The 14,019-nt window shown below is 29.6% G+C and overlaps 2 protein-coding genes across 3 annotated transcripts; both read right to left on the bottom strand.

The window, feature by feature from the left end:
• Positions 1–199: 199 nt before the first annotated feature.
• Positions 200–4,842, bottom strand: LOC114182132 (Vacuolar protein sorting-associated protein 26). 2 transcript variants are annotated; one of them, XM_085672459.1, is made up of 11 exons: positions 4,586–4,842; positions 4,431–4,523; positions 4,227–4,291; positions 3,375–3,429; positions 2,439–2,525; positions 2,034–2,118; positions 1,844–1,939; positions 1,058–1,228; positions 896–980; positions 578–677; positions 200–454 (listed from the first exon to the last, which is right to left on the bottom strand). In XM_085672459.1, the coding sequence occupies exons 1-11, from the start codon at positions 4,634–4,636 to the stop codon at positions 410–412; spliced, it is 933 nt and encodes a 310-aa protein (XP_085528585.1). In that variant the 5' UTR covers positions 4,637–4,842; the 3' UTR covers positions 200–409. The 2 variants fall into 2 exon arrangements, with proteins under 2 accessions (XP_085528585.1, XP_085528584.1); XM_085672458.1 differs by having other exon boundaries at positions 267–454; positions 1,058–1,246; positions 4,586–4,824.
• Positions 4,843–5,557: 715 nt separating this feature from the next.
• On the bottom strand, positions 5,558–12,900 carry LOC114182131 (phosphoethanolamine N-methyltransferase-like). The gene is made up of 12 exons (XM_028068906.2): positions 12,749–12,900; positions 12,518–12,642; positions 9,422–9,559; positions 9,136–9,273; positions 8,680–8,823; positions 7,765–7,875; positions 7,522–7,663; positions 6,924–7,204; positions 6,643–6,804; positions 6,262–6,315; positions 6,084–6,158; positions 5,558–5,878 (listed from the first exon to the last, which is right to left on the bottom strand). Exons 1-12 carry the CDS (start codon positions 12,771–12,773, stop codon positions 5,780–5,782), a joined length of 1,494 nt encoding a protein of 497 aa, XP_027924707.1. The 5' UTR covers positions 12,774–12,900; the 3' UTR covers positions 5,558–5,779.
• Between the last annotated feature and the right edge of the window lie 1,119 nt (positions 12,901–14,019).

The following is a 14,019-nucleotide window of genomic DNA, read 5'->3' as shown; positions in this document are numbered from 1 at the left end:
ACGTATTCAATATTCAATGTATTTAATCTTGTCTTTCTTTTAATAAAAATATGTTCTTTTGTAGGTTTAAAATAGTTTTTTAATAAATATAACAATTGAGCTTTGTACTCAATTTGGTGAATGCTAACCTTAATGAACTTTGAGCCAAAGAGAAAGGAACGAGAGTTTTATTTGATGAAAAGTAGAAATCCCTCTATCATTTAGTTTCTTTCTGTTGAGAGATGAAAATTTATTTCAATGCAATGCTTCTGTAACACAATGAAATCTTGCAAGCGTAAATTTTGAAATACATCACATCAAACTTGAAATAACCAAATATCCAAAATGTTGCTGGAGTAAAGCCATGTTCGATATCTATTCACAAATTGAAATCAATTCATATTTTCAGAAACTATACAATAAAATCTTCTTACTTTGCCCTAACCAATTCAAGTGGTAATGTTTCCATCGCCATCTGAAAGTTCACAAAATGAAAAATGTTAGTCAGAAACATGTCTTTGCTAGCATAACATAGAAATGATACTTCAAAGTGAAGAATGATAAATGATCACAAATCTAACAAAGCACCTGCACCTACCCATAGTCTTGGAATTTTGGGGTCAGATTTCTTATGCAATTTACTTAGCTCTGACTGAAAGCTTATAACAATTGCAACTTTGAACTCTATTGAGAAGGGACTGCACCAAAGTGATAGCATAGACATCAAGCCCAATTGATTCAGTATGCCATAAACATGAAAAAGTTACAAGCACATAGGAGGAGAATAATCATGTTGGTGAATGGTAGGATCCAAATGAAAGGTATGAGGTTTGAGTTCCAATTTTTAACGTGGTTTCTTAACAAAGAATCATCATTTACAAATTAACAAAGAATCATGATGAAAAGCACAACATACCCAGCTAAGGTTGTTGGACAGGTCACAAGACGAGGTAGTATTACATAAATAGGCAGAGTCAAATATCGGCATACATCTCCATCTGCTATCTGCTAAATCAAAATATAATTAACATCTTATTTTCAAATGACAAGCTCCAACACAATACAAATCCACCATCACTTGCCTGTGTTGTTTGAATCAGAGAGGTTTCAGTCACAATTTTCTCCCCAAGAAGAATTGATTCGACTCTAAACAACTGAATGTCAATTGCCTGAATTGGAACTGCAGAAGCTTCTACAGTTAACTCACCACTAATAGTACCAGACAAAGAACACTGAGTTGAAATTTTTCCTGTCACCCGAAATCCACCTATTCATGAATATCATCGTTTCATGAGCCACACAACCTTTCCTCATTGATATTTATTATAACCTTTTCAAGTCCACTACTGATGTATTTTTTCCATGTAATCTTAACATGTAACACAAGAAGGTTAATATAGGCACAGAGCATGATAGTGAGTTACAACTTGTGATGTGAGATATCAAAGCATAACAATGGTACAACTTTTGTTTTAGTTTCGTTTGTCTTTTCATGAGACTAGGTCAACATGTATATTCATATTACAAGAAAACTCTTAAATAATGACCAGTTTTAGTGAACAAAAATTTGTTCAGAGACCAATTTGCTAATTAGAAACCAATTTAAAGATTAATTCATTTGGTAGCCAAACCTTGGTAGCTAATGTTAGTGACCAATTTAAAAACCAATTCATGATAAAAACTATTTTAGTTACCAATTTAGAGACCAATTATAATTTTTTGAAACTATTTTAATTACCAATAACTTTTAGTTTATAAATTAGTATCTAAATTGGTTATTATAATGACTAATTATTTTTTGTCACTAAAATTGGTCATTATTCAAGAATTTTCTTGTAGTGTCATTAAAGGTAAATCAACATACCAGATTTTAATTCATGAAGTAGAGGATGCCTTTGAGTGTCTTGGGTGATGTAAAAGATTACCATCTCCGGAGAAAGTGGTCTTTGTAGAAGATCAGCTTACCACAAAAGAGAGAGACTAGTAGTTTAGAACTTCTATTCATTCACATACAAAAAACAAAGAACAAAGATTTCGGCCAAACATAATCTCACCTTTATCACTTTCAACTATGAACTCTGTTGTTGCTGATAATGATTTATGCAAGTATCCACGAGGTATATCTACACTCACCAAATACTACAGAGACTATCAATCACCAACCTTATACCTTATGTAAAATGATAAAAAGAAAAATATAAAGGAATAGCAATGAAAAGTTATGTGATTGGGATCCTTTGACAATGAAAAACTTTATTCCACCAGTGAACTATAGTGAAAAGAATTTATACTGGCAGCAGATTGATTTTAGACTCTTCAGTAAATGTCAAGAAAGGAAATGAAAAAAAAAAAAATATATATATATATATATATATTACGACTGTAATAATGATAATAATAATAATAATTTCATAAAAAAGATCAGTTGCCCAACAAAGCACTTCCTAAGAAAATTTTACCTGGATGCTTATATTTGCACCATGGAACGTCTCATAAAATCTTTCTAAATTTTCGTCCTTCTGTCGTAGATTCATCGAGAATGGTATCTGCCATAAAGATTGCAAAACTTACAATGAGTATTACCATGACAAAATAGGTTACATAGACCAAGTATTAAATTGAGAACTTCATCAATAGAGCATCTAAGCTTTGCACACATGAAGAGTGCATTATTCAAATATTTCAGAATTCCACTTAGTTTAGCTGCATGGTATTATATTTTTAGCAAAACTATGAAACAATATCCAGAGTATTCCAGACCACTTAATAGCACATAAACACATATAAATGAGAACAGGGAGAAATACAAAGAATAAACCAGGCAGACTCTAAAAATGAAACTTTTATAAAATTATTAAAACTGAATCACATTTTACATGCTATATTACATACTAATGACACCTGAGGGCTCCTCCCCTTCAAATTTAAATTCCACTGCTTTAACTAAGATGAATTTAGATGACAAAAGATGCATTTGATCGGTAAAATTATAAATGACATAACAGAAAAATCTATCAAATATAATGTATGAAACAACTTTTAAAGCAGTAATTAAGTATGATGTTGTAGAACTCAGATAATGATTTGAAGGGAAATTCACCATAAAGCATGAGAATCACAAGCCAGTAGTACTTTTTTATCAGATTATTTTCTTATTTAGAAGTTCTCATGTCATATGATATAAATTAAAAAAAAAGAACACCAAAAACAAAAAATAAAAGAAAGGTTCTATTTGAGTGGCTCAATCTTCCTTCCAGTAGACCACAGATAATAGAATATTTACAGGCATGTAAAATTTATCTCAAGAAATGCTAGAAATAAATTGAACTCAAGTAACTAAGCAAAATAAAATTGCTTTAAAAAGGCACTTTTATTCATTTGCTATAATACACTACCTCTGTTGTACCCAAACCAATCTTTCCAGAAGATTTAATCTCAATAGTCCTGTTCCTGTTAGAAGCCAATCACAAGAATCATGTACATTTGTCCTATTGTGAGCAAAAGAATTTAGAAACATTTGAAGGAATTATTTCAGATTTTTTCTCTAACATTGATAAAGCCCTTATTAGCTCAATTTAGCTATGGAGCATCCTAAATGAAAGTGATGAGTCAAAGGTACAATCACAACTTTTACCATGAAAAAAAAATTAAATGATCCAGCATACATTCATTAAGGTTTTACCACTGCAGATAGATTGACGTGTACTATAGGTGAATTATAGCTAGGTTAAGGAGAATATATTAGAATTTAGATCCCATTTAAAAATCAGATTGATCTTACAAAAATGCAGAGTTATCCATAGAACATGTAGTTTATGAGGATAACTATCATGGTTTACTTATCCAAAGAGACCATACGTTTGGTAAATTGAATATGGTTGAAATGCATTGTCAATCATATAGACCAATAGGACAAATTTTGAAACGAAAGAAAAACAATAACAGTGAACAGTGTTATACTGTATACAATCAACAAGATCACAACACTGCATTAATTTGGTCTTTTTGAGGCAACATTGCGTTATCTTTGGATAACTATAAATCAAATATCCACATAAAAGGCTAAAATTCTTTGAAAAAATGGAACACAAGATGTGATCAACACGGTCAAACACAAATTACATCTAACAGCATAACCTACTGTTACAGCAAGAGTATTATATATGAAAGCACTAAAACAAAAACAAAAAAAAAATCATAATTGGTAATCTCCCCATAAATGCACACCAATTATTTTAAAAACTTACACAATTGGGATAGGCTTAATAACGCCGTAGAACGATTCAACAACTCCAGCTGATCCTCCACGAACCTTCAACATGGTATCAAAACATGTTTCATAATCAAAGCTACCCAATGAGAATCGCCCTTTGGCTTAGAACAAAGGAGTGATTTTGAGCATAAAGTTGAAATATTTTCGCCATTTTCTGAACGATAAAAGAAGAGGGTACCTGCAAGTTGACGGATCCTTTGACAGTGAGGCGAATTCCATAGTGGTAAATTGAAGACTGAGTTTTGATAACGATTTTGCCTTCCAGAGCTTCCTGCAAAATCAAATCATGAACAATGCTTAGAGAGAGAGAAAAGAGAGAGAGTAAGGTTTTACCGAAGGACGATAGATACGATTGGAACGAGAGAGCTTGAGTTCGACGGCCATGGCTGCCAACTCCCCTTCTCAGTCACTGGATTTAACAGTTCTGTTCTTCTGTTTTAGGTATTCCAAAATTTAGTTAAAATTAACTTTAGTGGAGTAGATTCCTGAATCTTTCGAAAACTAAAAAAATGTTATTAGATTAGATTCTTGATTTTGTAAATCTTTTATAAGAGTTATATGTATAGTTGAAAAATATTTTAATTTTTATTATTTTAGTACATGTATTAAAAAAAATCATTCTTGCATATATTATTTTAAATATCTTATGTTTTTTATATTATTTTATTTCTATATAACTTTTACGAAAAAAGACGAAAACATTTAAATGATATGCACAAAAATTTAAAATAGATGCTCTTAAATACCTAGATCGAGTGAAATAAATAATTAAAATTTTAATTGAATTCTTAAAGTTAGTTTACGAGGTCTTAAATCGGAATAAAATACTTTTAAATACCTAAATCGAGACGAAAAAAAAAACTATAATAGTCAAAAATAAATGATTAAACTTTTTAAATTGAATTCTTAAAATTACTTCAATATTTTAATGAATAAAGAGTTTACTTTGATTTAATGGTGTAAAGTTCTTGATTTATTATAATGTACATATTTCACTTAAGAGAATAGTCTCTTGAACAAATGGTATTTAATGTATACAGCTACAATATCACCATTAGTGGATTATGTAGGAATGAAAAAGTGGATGAGACCATGAATTTCTTTCACAAAATGCATAGTAAGAATATCGTTCCTCATATAGTGACTTCATTTTCTCTTATCTATGGTTTATGCAACTATGAGAGAATCTCATGTTTGGGATGTTATTGATGATTTGAAGTGCTTCAGAAGCTAAACAAAGTGGTTTATGTTTTTATCACTTTTCAAAGCACGGTTTCAAAAGTAGAGAGATAGTTACAAGAACCATTTGGAGCATGGAAACCATAACTAGTAATGAACATCACATTGAAATGGAAGAGGATGCATAGAAGTTTCGTTTATGTTGTGCTAGACTGCACAAACATTCTTTTCTCAAAAGATATAAATGACAACAAAATAGTTATACAAACTGCTATCTGGAAAACTGTTCATAGTACTGAACTAAATATATAGGCATAATAAGAGATATGATGAGATGAGAATTAAGCATCATTTTTTCTTGGCAATGAACAAACCCCATATTTGTTCACCATCTGCACCCCTCATCTGCTTGGCCTTCCATCTTTCACTAATTATATTGTAGTCTTCCTGAAACCAATGATTTCCACCAATGAATCAATGCTCTGAAAATAAAGCTTACACTTGAATAAAAATAATGTCACCAATTTTGACATTCTCTTTTCAGTAATATCTCTTCTATGGATTGAAATTTATGTGAATCTCATGGAATCGGACTCATTTAGTGGGAGCAACATGTAAAACTTTTAAAACATGCAAAAAAAAAAAATTCCACCTTCGAGAATTCATCAATGAAATCATCCTTCTTGCTCTCGAGGGCATTTAACTCCTGTTGTAGTGTTTTCATGAACTGAAACACACAAGTATTCAAGTAAAAAATTTGCTTGGATTATCATAGGTAAAATATACTAACCGTCAATCAAGTAAATCATTATCATTTTGTTCTGACATACCAAATTAGATTGATCCTCCGCAATGACATCATTAAATCCAGCATTTTCGAGCATCTGTGCATGATTTAGAATAGAAGAAACATGTCATGTACAAGAAATATCAGCATGAATAATCAAATAAGATCATGTTAGACATCATTATGACCTTTGACATCTCAGCATGAAAAATAAATTATATGCAATTTCATGATGTTTTCTTTTTGTTATTCCCCACCAGAGTTGGTGGTGTTTTATCTTGATAATTTGTATAATGAAAGTTTACATTCAAGTTTAATACAGAATTTCTAAGAGAACAGTGCTAAAAACATTTATGAAACCAGAACTAAAATTTGTTCATAATTTCAGGTGGGATAAAGAAGCCAAATGATTTTATTATCATACCTGAGAATATGTTTTCATCTCATGGATATAGTATCCTCCTTTTTGTATGTAGTTAGCATATCCTACTGATAGACTTCCTACACTTTTGCAGTAATCAGTAATTAGAAGTGTACCTCCAGGCTTCAACCATTTGTAAAAGGATCTAAATAGTGATGGTTTATCCTGAATAAATCAACAAAAATTTGCAGAAAATAGAAGTTAAAAACATGAAATGAACTGAAGACACAAAAGGGTGTGGACTTTACCAAAGAAAAATTAAAAAACCAAAGAAGGTTCCTTACTTTGATGTGTAGCAATGTGTCACGGGAATAGATTACATCGAATGTATTCTCAGGGTATGATTTTTTAGTGCAATCGGCACATTCAAATTCTACTGAACATTTGAGCCCAATTACACGTTCAATGGCAAGAGAAATCATGTTTATGGAGAGGTCAATGCCAACTACCTCAACATCAAAATTTTCAGCCATGTAAATGTCACCTCCCCCGGTACCACAACCAACATCCAAAACTTTTTGGCCTGGTTTTAGTCCCAACTTTGCCACAAATTCCTCTGTTGTTTCTGCAAGAGTAAAAGCACTTTCAATTCAGTAACATGTGAAATCTACTATGAAAGCAGAATTTTGTATTGCATAACAAAACATACGAAGGAGTTATAAAGTGACTTAGTGATAAAGTTGGAAGGGAGGATGTGAGAGGTTATGGATTCAACTCTCCGATAACATTTGAGCGATAACATTTGAGAGTTATAAGGTTGGTTTGGTGAGTTTGGAAAGAAGGGTGTAAGAAGTTGTGACTTCAATTTCTCCACTAACAAAATACTAACTACTAACATTTGCCGATAAAAAAAACATAACATATGAAAGTGGCAAAGCATACCAAGTCCTCCTGTGCTGACAAAGCCTTGGCCAAAAACACTCTCATAGAGTAAAATATCCTTGTGATTATACTCAACACTATCTAAGAACCGTTGGAACCTCCTATCATCTTGTGATCTCACTTTTTGCCATATCCAACAAATCTGCATGACAGGTTCACTGTTTTAATCAGATACTTTCAACCAATTGAATAAACTAAATTAAGATATAATAATTAAGAGAAATGGAAACCCTGTTTCGTTACCTGGTTTTGATTCTTCTTGTTTCGTACATAAGCTCCAATGCATTTACAGCCAATAAGCGAAAGTTCAAAAGAATTCCCTCTATCATCACTCTTATGGCACTCTTTAAACGCCTGCACGAAAATAAGAAATGTAATCCAAACCAAACCCTTTTAGAAATTAGAGTATGTTTAGACAATTTTTACCATTAATACTTTAACAAATAAAAGTAAAACTTAAACTTATTTTATAAAGAAATAAAATTATCATATAATTTCCTTAAACTTTTATCTTCAACTTTGTACATAAATTAATTTTGATGAAGGAATTCATTTCGTTCATTGTAGAAATGTTCATAGAAAAGTTTGTACAGACGTTTCTTTAGTTTAATAACAGTGCATGGTCAGTTTAAGTTTTTATTAGATGATTATTTCGATAGTTTCTTCATCTGAAATTCTTTCTAAAGGGTCTGCTTCTAATTCTATTGCTGAATTCTGTATTTTAAAAGCATTTATGGAATCTACACATGCTACTTCTGCTCGTAAGATTACTCAGGTAAATTGGTATCTTCCCAAATATTACTTTATTAGATGTAATGTGAGGATCCTGGTTTGTCAGCTTATAATAAGAGATCTTTCAAAGGTTGTTTTGTTTATTTTTATTGGTACAGCTTCTGTGTTTCATGCAGAGATTACTGCAATTATGAAGGCTATTGAGTAAGCTCTTTAGTTTGGTTAGAGTTCTTTATGGATTTAGAGTTCTTTCTATGCTAGTTTTTGATGCTTTTAAGAAGCATCATGTTGTTGTTTGGAGATTAAGGAGTAAATGGTTGAGATCCCAGAAATTATGTTCTTCCATGAACATTTTATATTCACACATTACAGGAAAAGGAATGATTTTGCTGATAGATTGGCCAATTAATTACACTAAGAACAAACCTTGGTGTAAAATCTAGGTTCCCTGTAGTGAGTTGGGTTGTATTTTCTCTTGGAATCTCCAGATTGGTGGAAACATGATTCTCTGAAGAACACATATCCACCTACTTTTAACCATTTGATCATTCTTCCTGCTAAATTCTCAACCTGACATGAAAAAAAAAAGGGAAAAACAAGAGCCTTACAATAACGAAGGAAAAAAGAATAATCATCATGGTTTTTGTTTTTCTTTCCACCACTTTGGCATGAGAATCAACCACTTTCAAATTCACCAATACAAGATAGCTAGAAACATCAATACATCATTGTCATTCATTGCAAAGGCAAAACGACAAAACCATAACCAAAAGAAGCCATTAAAGAACTCAATAACACATCATGTTATCTTCAACATACCTAAATTGAACATAAAAACCATGAAAATTTGAATGGCTTAATATTTTCCACTCAAAAACTCACCTCTTCATCGGAAAGATACATGAGTAACCAATTTGAGAAAATCAGATCAACGGACCCTTCAGAAATCTGCAAGTTCGGAGATGTGACATCAGCACACATGAACTTGACATTCTTGTGGTGCCCATTAAGGTTTTCATTCTGCAGAAACATTATGTGACATGATTAAAACCCTAATTTTTCATCATTACATCATAACATGGGTAGAACCAATTTCTTTTTTTTTTTTTCATGTTGACAAACATAATCACTAATTAGGGTTCAAAGTGTGATTAGAAATTTCAGTTACCTTCTTGATAGCACTCTCAATGAAGTCCACAGCAAGTAATTGGCCAGCTTTCTTGGCCAATTCACCTGTGAATCTTCCAATACCTGCTCCAAGTTCCACCACTGATTTTCCTTCATATGCTGGTAGTAAAGACAAAACCTTTGTGACAAAATATAGATGATGAGTCAAAAAAAAATCACTTTGAAAAGAAAAAAACAAAAGGGGTACTGATAAAAGGTACAAGAAGAAATTTTTCTAGCCTCTCATTGATTCTTACATCAAAAAAATAAAGTTGGCCTCTATAATTTATTACTTCAAACTAACAACCATAAGAGAAAGTTGATTAAATCCTAGAAAATCCTTAAGAAAAAAATATTACATTGAAATGTAAACTAATTTAATATTTATTGTTTAAATAATTTCAAACATTTAATGTTATATATTTGATTTTGAGTTTAGTTTTTATACACTGTTAACTTAGGTACATGTTTATTTATCAAGGAATTAGAAGTCAATCTAAATATACCTTTTAGAATAATTTTTACAAAAAATTAACAACCCTACCACATAACAATTCGTGTTTAGTTATTAACTTAGGAAACAAAATCTTTGAATTGTAATTAAATTATTTTTTTCATGAACTAATTAAATTCTTCGATATCTTTCATCATGGCACACAATAAATAACCCCTAAAATAGCAATATTAAAAACCAATAATGTTCTCTTATTTGTACGTAAGATAGTAAATATCAGTGATATTTTTTAGCAAGCTTCTGTAACACGTTTTCCTTACTTAAAATTCACAAAACTATATAAATTTTAATACTTTCTATTGAAATTTACATGTAATTTTATGAAACTTAAAATGTTCCACCCAATAACTAAGAGCATATTAAAAGGAATAATGAAAATATATTAGTAATATTAGTATTCTATAAAAACATATATTACCACTCCGTGATGTAAAGATGCATAGTGGAAGAACTCAATTTGAATTATTATCTCTCTTTTATTAAGTTTCTTATTGTCACATAGTATTATTTACAAATATTCACTAATTCCCACTCTAAATTTAGTGTCTTTATAGTTTATTTTTAATAGTTCTTGCTTTTATTAGGACGTTAAGCAAGATTTATGTAAATTTGGTTCAGTAATTAAGAGTATTAAAAAGAAAATTATCTTCTCTTTAAAAGTTACGTATGCGTTTACTTCTTAAAAAACAATTTTTTTTTTGTTAAATTGACGTAGCTGTCACACACTTTAACACAGTGTGGTAAATTGATAGAGTGACTGGATTAATACACTTTTTACACAATATTTTTGTAAATATTTCTATGAGAAATTTCCCCGTAAGTTAAAATTAGTTCATGAAAAAATTTCGAATAATTTATCTAAATTTTATTTAAATTGTGTAAAAATTAAGTTTCTCAAGTTTTTTTATCTCTCTTAGAATAAATACTTATGATAGAAATTTTATTCAAAATCTAACGTAAACTAATTAAAAAGTGAAAGTAAAAATTTTCAACTTAGAAAAATAAAAGGAATGGTGATCTCAACTTTCACTTTATTAAAATTTAATATGAGAACATAATATATTAGAGATATTTTTCTCTGTTTGAATTACAGAAACGCAGTAGTTAAATGATAAAATTGTGTAAGAAAATAATGTGATAAAAAATGTTGTGAGTTATAGGAAGTGAAGAATCAATCTTATAGAAGTGGTAATAATTAGGGTTCTCAAAATGTTCTTATAAATATTTTTTTTTTTCAAGTGTGAGTGAATTTGAAACTCTGGTACGTTGAAGGTGAATTGACCACTCACTATTCAAAGTATAATTTTTTTTTCATTTTTTTATTATAATTTTTTATCGTGTAGGTTAAAAAATTGATTTATTTTAAAATTAAAATGTTATCGAATAATATTTAAATAGATCAAATATTTATTTATTTCATTTGTTTAATTATATAAGTTAACATTTTCATTTTTAATTACTATTATCTTATAATATCATATCACTTTTTAACAAGTGAATTTTATTATTTTAGATAGATGAGTGGAGTCCATATACTTTAATGGCATTACAATAAATATACAAAACAAAATTAGAAAAAAAAAAGTTTAGTAAATTGGTGAATCGTATAACTATAACATAAATATAAGAAACAAAATAAACAGAATGAAAGAATGAAAAATATATTTCCAACAAGTCATGATGGATGGAGTTAATTTCCAAATTTTGGCCAAAAATTATTTTTTATTAAATTAATTCATTTTTAGCCTAACTTGTGATTAATAAAAAAATTAAAATAACTTATTTTAACACTCTATTAATAATAATAAATAAATAAATTATAATACTTGTAAAATATAAATTAACTTTAAATTTAGTATATTTAAAGAATAATGAGTATATTAGATGATGTTTTCAACAAGCTTTAGAGGCAACTCAAAAACATGTTTATTCTTAATTATGGTTAACATTTAAAGAAATAATTTTATAAATGTATAAAACAAGTTAAAATAACAAAATATCTAATTAACACGTAGAGTATTGGACTACACAACTTTTTACCCGGAAAAAACTAAATCAAGTTGATTAACGAGTAATAAAATGAATTGTTAAACAAACTTGAAAAAGAAAGAAAAACTTTATATATAGTAAAATTATATTATAACTACCATCTTTTTAACTCTTACTTTTATTTTTAACGTGGTTTAGTGTGGATAATTGATTATTTCAAATGAAAAGACAGAAATATATAATCAATAACTCACACTAAATCACGTCAGAAAATAGAAGATGAGAGTCAAAAAAATGAAAACATCCTCTTTTAGATATAATAGTTGGATAGTTAGAAGAAGATGAAAATAAAGATGGCTAATGAGAGAATGCAGAGTCCAGATTCTTTATTAGTTTTTTTTTTACGTTGTTTTCTGCTAAACATAAAAATATACTGTGATAACATTTTAAATACTTTTTAATATATTTTAAAACATTAAAAATAGTGATAATCAGTATATTATGAAAATACAGTAATAAAAAAAATCCAGAATCTAAATGCGAGAATGTAATAGAATTGAAAAGTTTAGATAGGGAAAAGAAAACGAGACGCACTTCTGGTCTCTCTTCCTTGTCGAGATGAGAGGCGTTTGAATCCAACATCATCGATTCTACCGACAACTCTGTCGTGTGTTCCATCCAATAGTTTTTCTGAACGCACCGTTCATCCACTCCTCCACCTGCACATTACATTCTCTTCACATCAAATTTTAATAATATTCATTCATTCTTCATCACACATCATTATATAACAACAACAACAATTCATTCATGCATGTTCATCACCTTGCACCATAGCCAACGACGCCATTAATCACTCACACACGAACTCTGTTATCACTCTATTACCTCTTTTCTTCTTCTCTTTTTCCCTTCCAACTTCTTCGTCTCTTATTTATAGACAAAAATCCTTCGTTACCAACAAACATCCCTAATTTCAGTTTCTGTTTTTTTTTTTTTATTTTGGTCCCACTTTTGCTATGTAACAAGAAACACCGACCTTCACATGTTGCTATTGTCCCTACACTCTTACACTCAATCATTCTATGTTGTCCACTTCTTTTATTCTTATTTCTTAATTCACAAATTCAATTTTTATTTAATCAAATTAACAAACTCTTTTACCATTGTATCTACCACAACCATATATTAAGGACCATAATAACAAATTCACAAATTGTAGGTAGTTTTTTTTTTTAATATGAATAAAGAATCTTAACCATTAATTTTATGGATAAAAATAAAACATTTTAATTAAGGTTAATACCGTTGGTGTGCACTACAACAATGTGATCCTTGTGGTGGAAGGTGCCTCACGCGGGAATGATGAAGAAGAAGGGATATCCCTAACCCTAAGTTTTGAAAAGAGTTGTTTGGTTCATTTCACTAGATTCATTTTGTGTTTTTCAGCTCCTTTTTTTTTTACATATATATTTCAAAGACATACGTACATGTTTAGGGTTTAGGGTTTAGATGAATTCTGGTAAAGTTGATTTTTTCAAATCAATTTGAATTGATGGAGAAGTTAAATGTAGTTGTTTCAGTATGGATATTAATTTATCATATTAAAATTGATTTTGAAACCAAACAAGATCGATTATTTCATTCTTTTGATTACTAAATTTTGACAACTTTCTCTTATAATATGATGTGTCATCTTTTAAGTGGTTTTGAAATATTGAGAATGAAAAAATGAAAAAATAGAAAACCACTTAGAAAATGCCACCTAAAATTGTAAGAGAAAGTTGTCAAAATTTAGTAGTCAAAAAATCATTTTCCTATTTCATTATCTGCCATTATGGATGACCACATAAAATTTATCTTAAATAATATGCCATGGTACGTGGAGTTAATTAATTCATGTTGTTGTTCTCATGAATAGTTAGTACATTCATCATCAACACCTAAAATAAATGACCAAGTTGTTCAAACCCTCCAATCTCCTTCTTATAAAGTGGGTACTTCAACAATGCCATTGAAATGTTCCTAACATATTTTGTAGCATTTTATTTTAAATAAAGTGAGAGTCATATTATATTGCTCAAAGATTTAAAATG

Source organism: Vigna unguiculata, chromosome 4, assembly GCF_037176805.1.
Source record: "Vigna unguiculata cultivar grain cowpea cultivar isolate G323 ecotype 2 chromosome 4, ASM3717680v1, whole genome shotgun sequence".
NCBI classification, from domain to species: domain Eukaryota; kingdom Viridiplantae; phylum Streptophyta; class Magnoliopsida; order Fabales; family Fabaceae; genus Vigna; species Vigna unguiculata.
The sequence above is the reverse complement of the archived record's forward strand: the minus strand, read 5'-3'. Positions and strand labels throughout refer to the sequence as shown.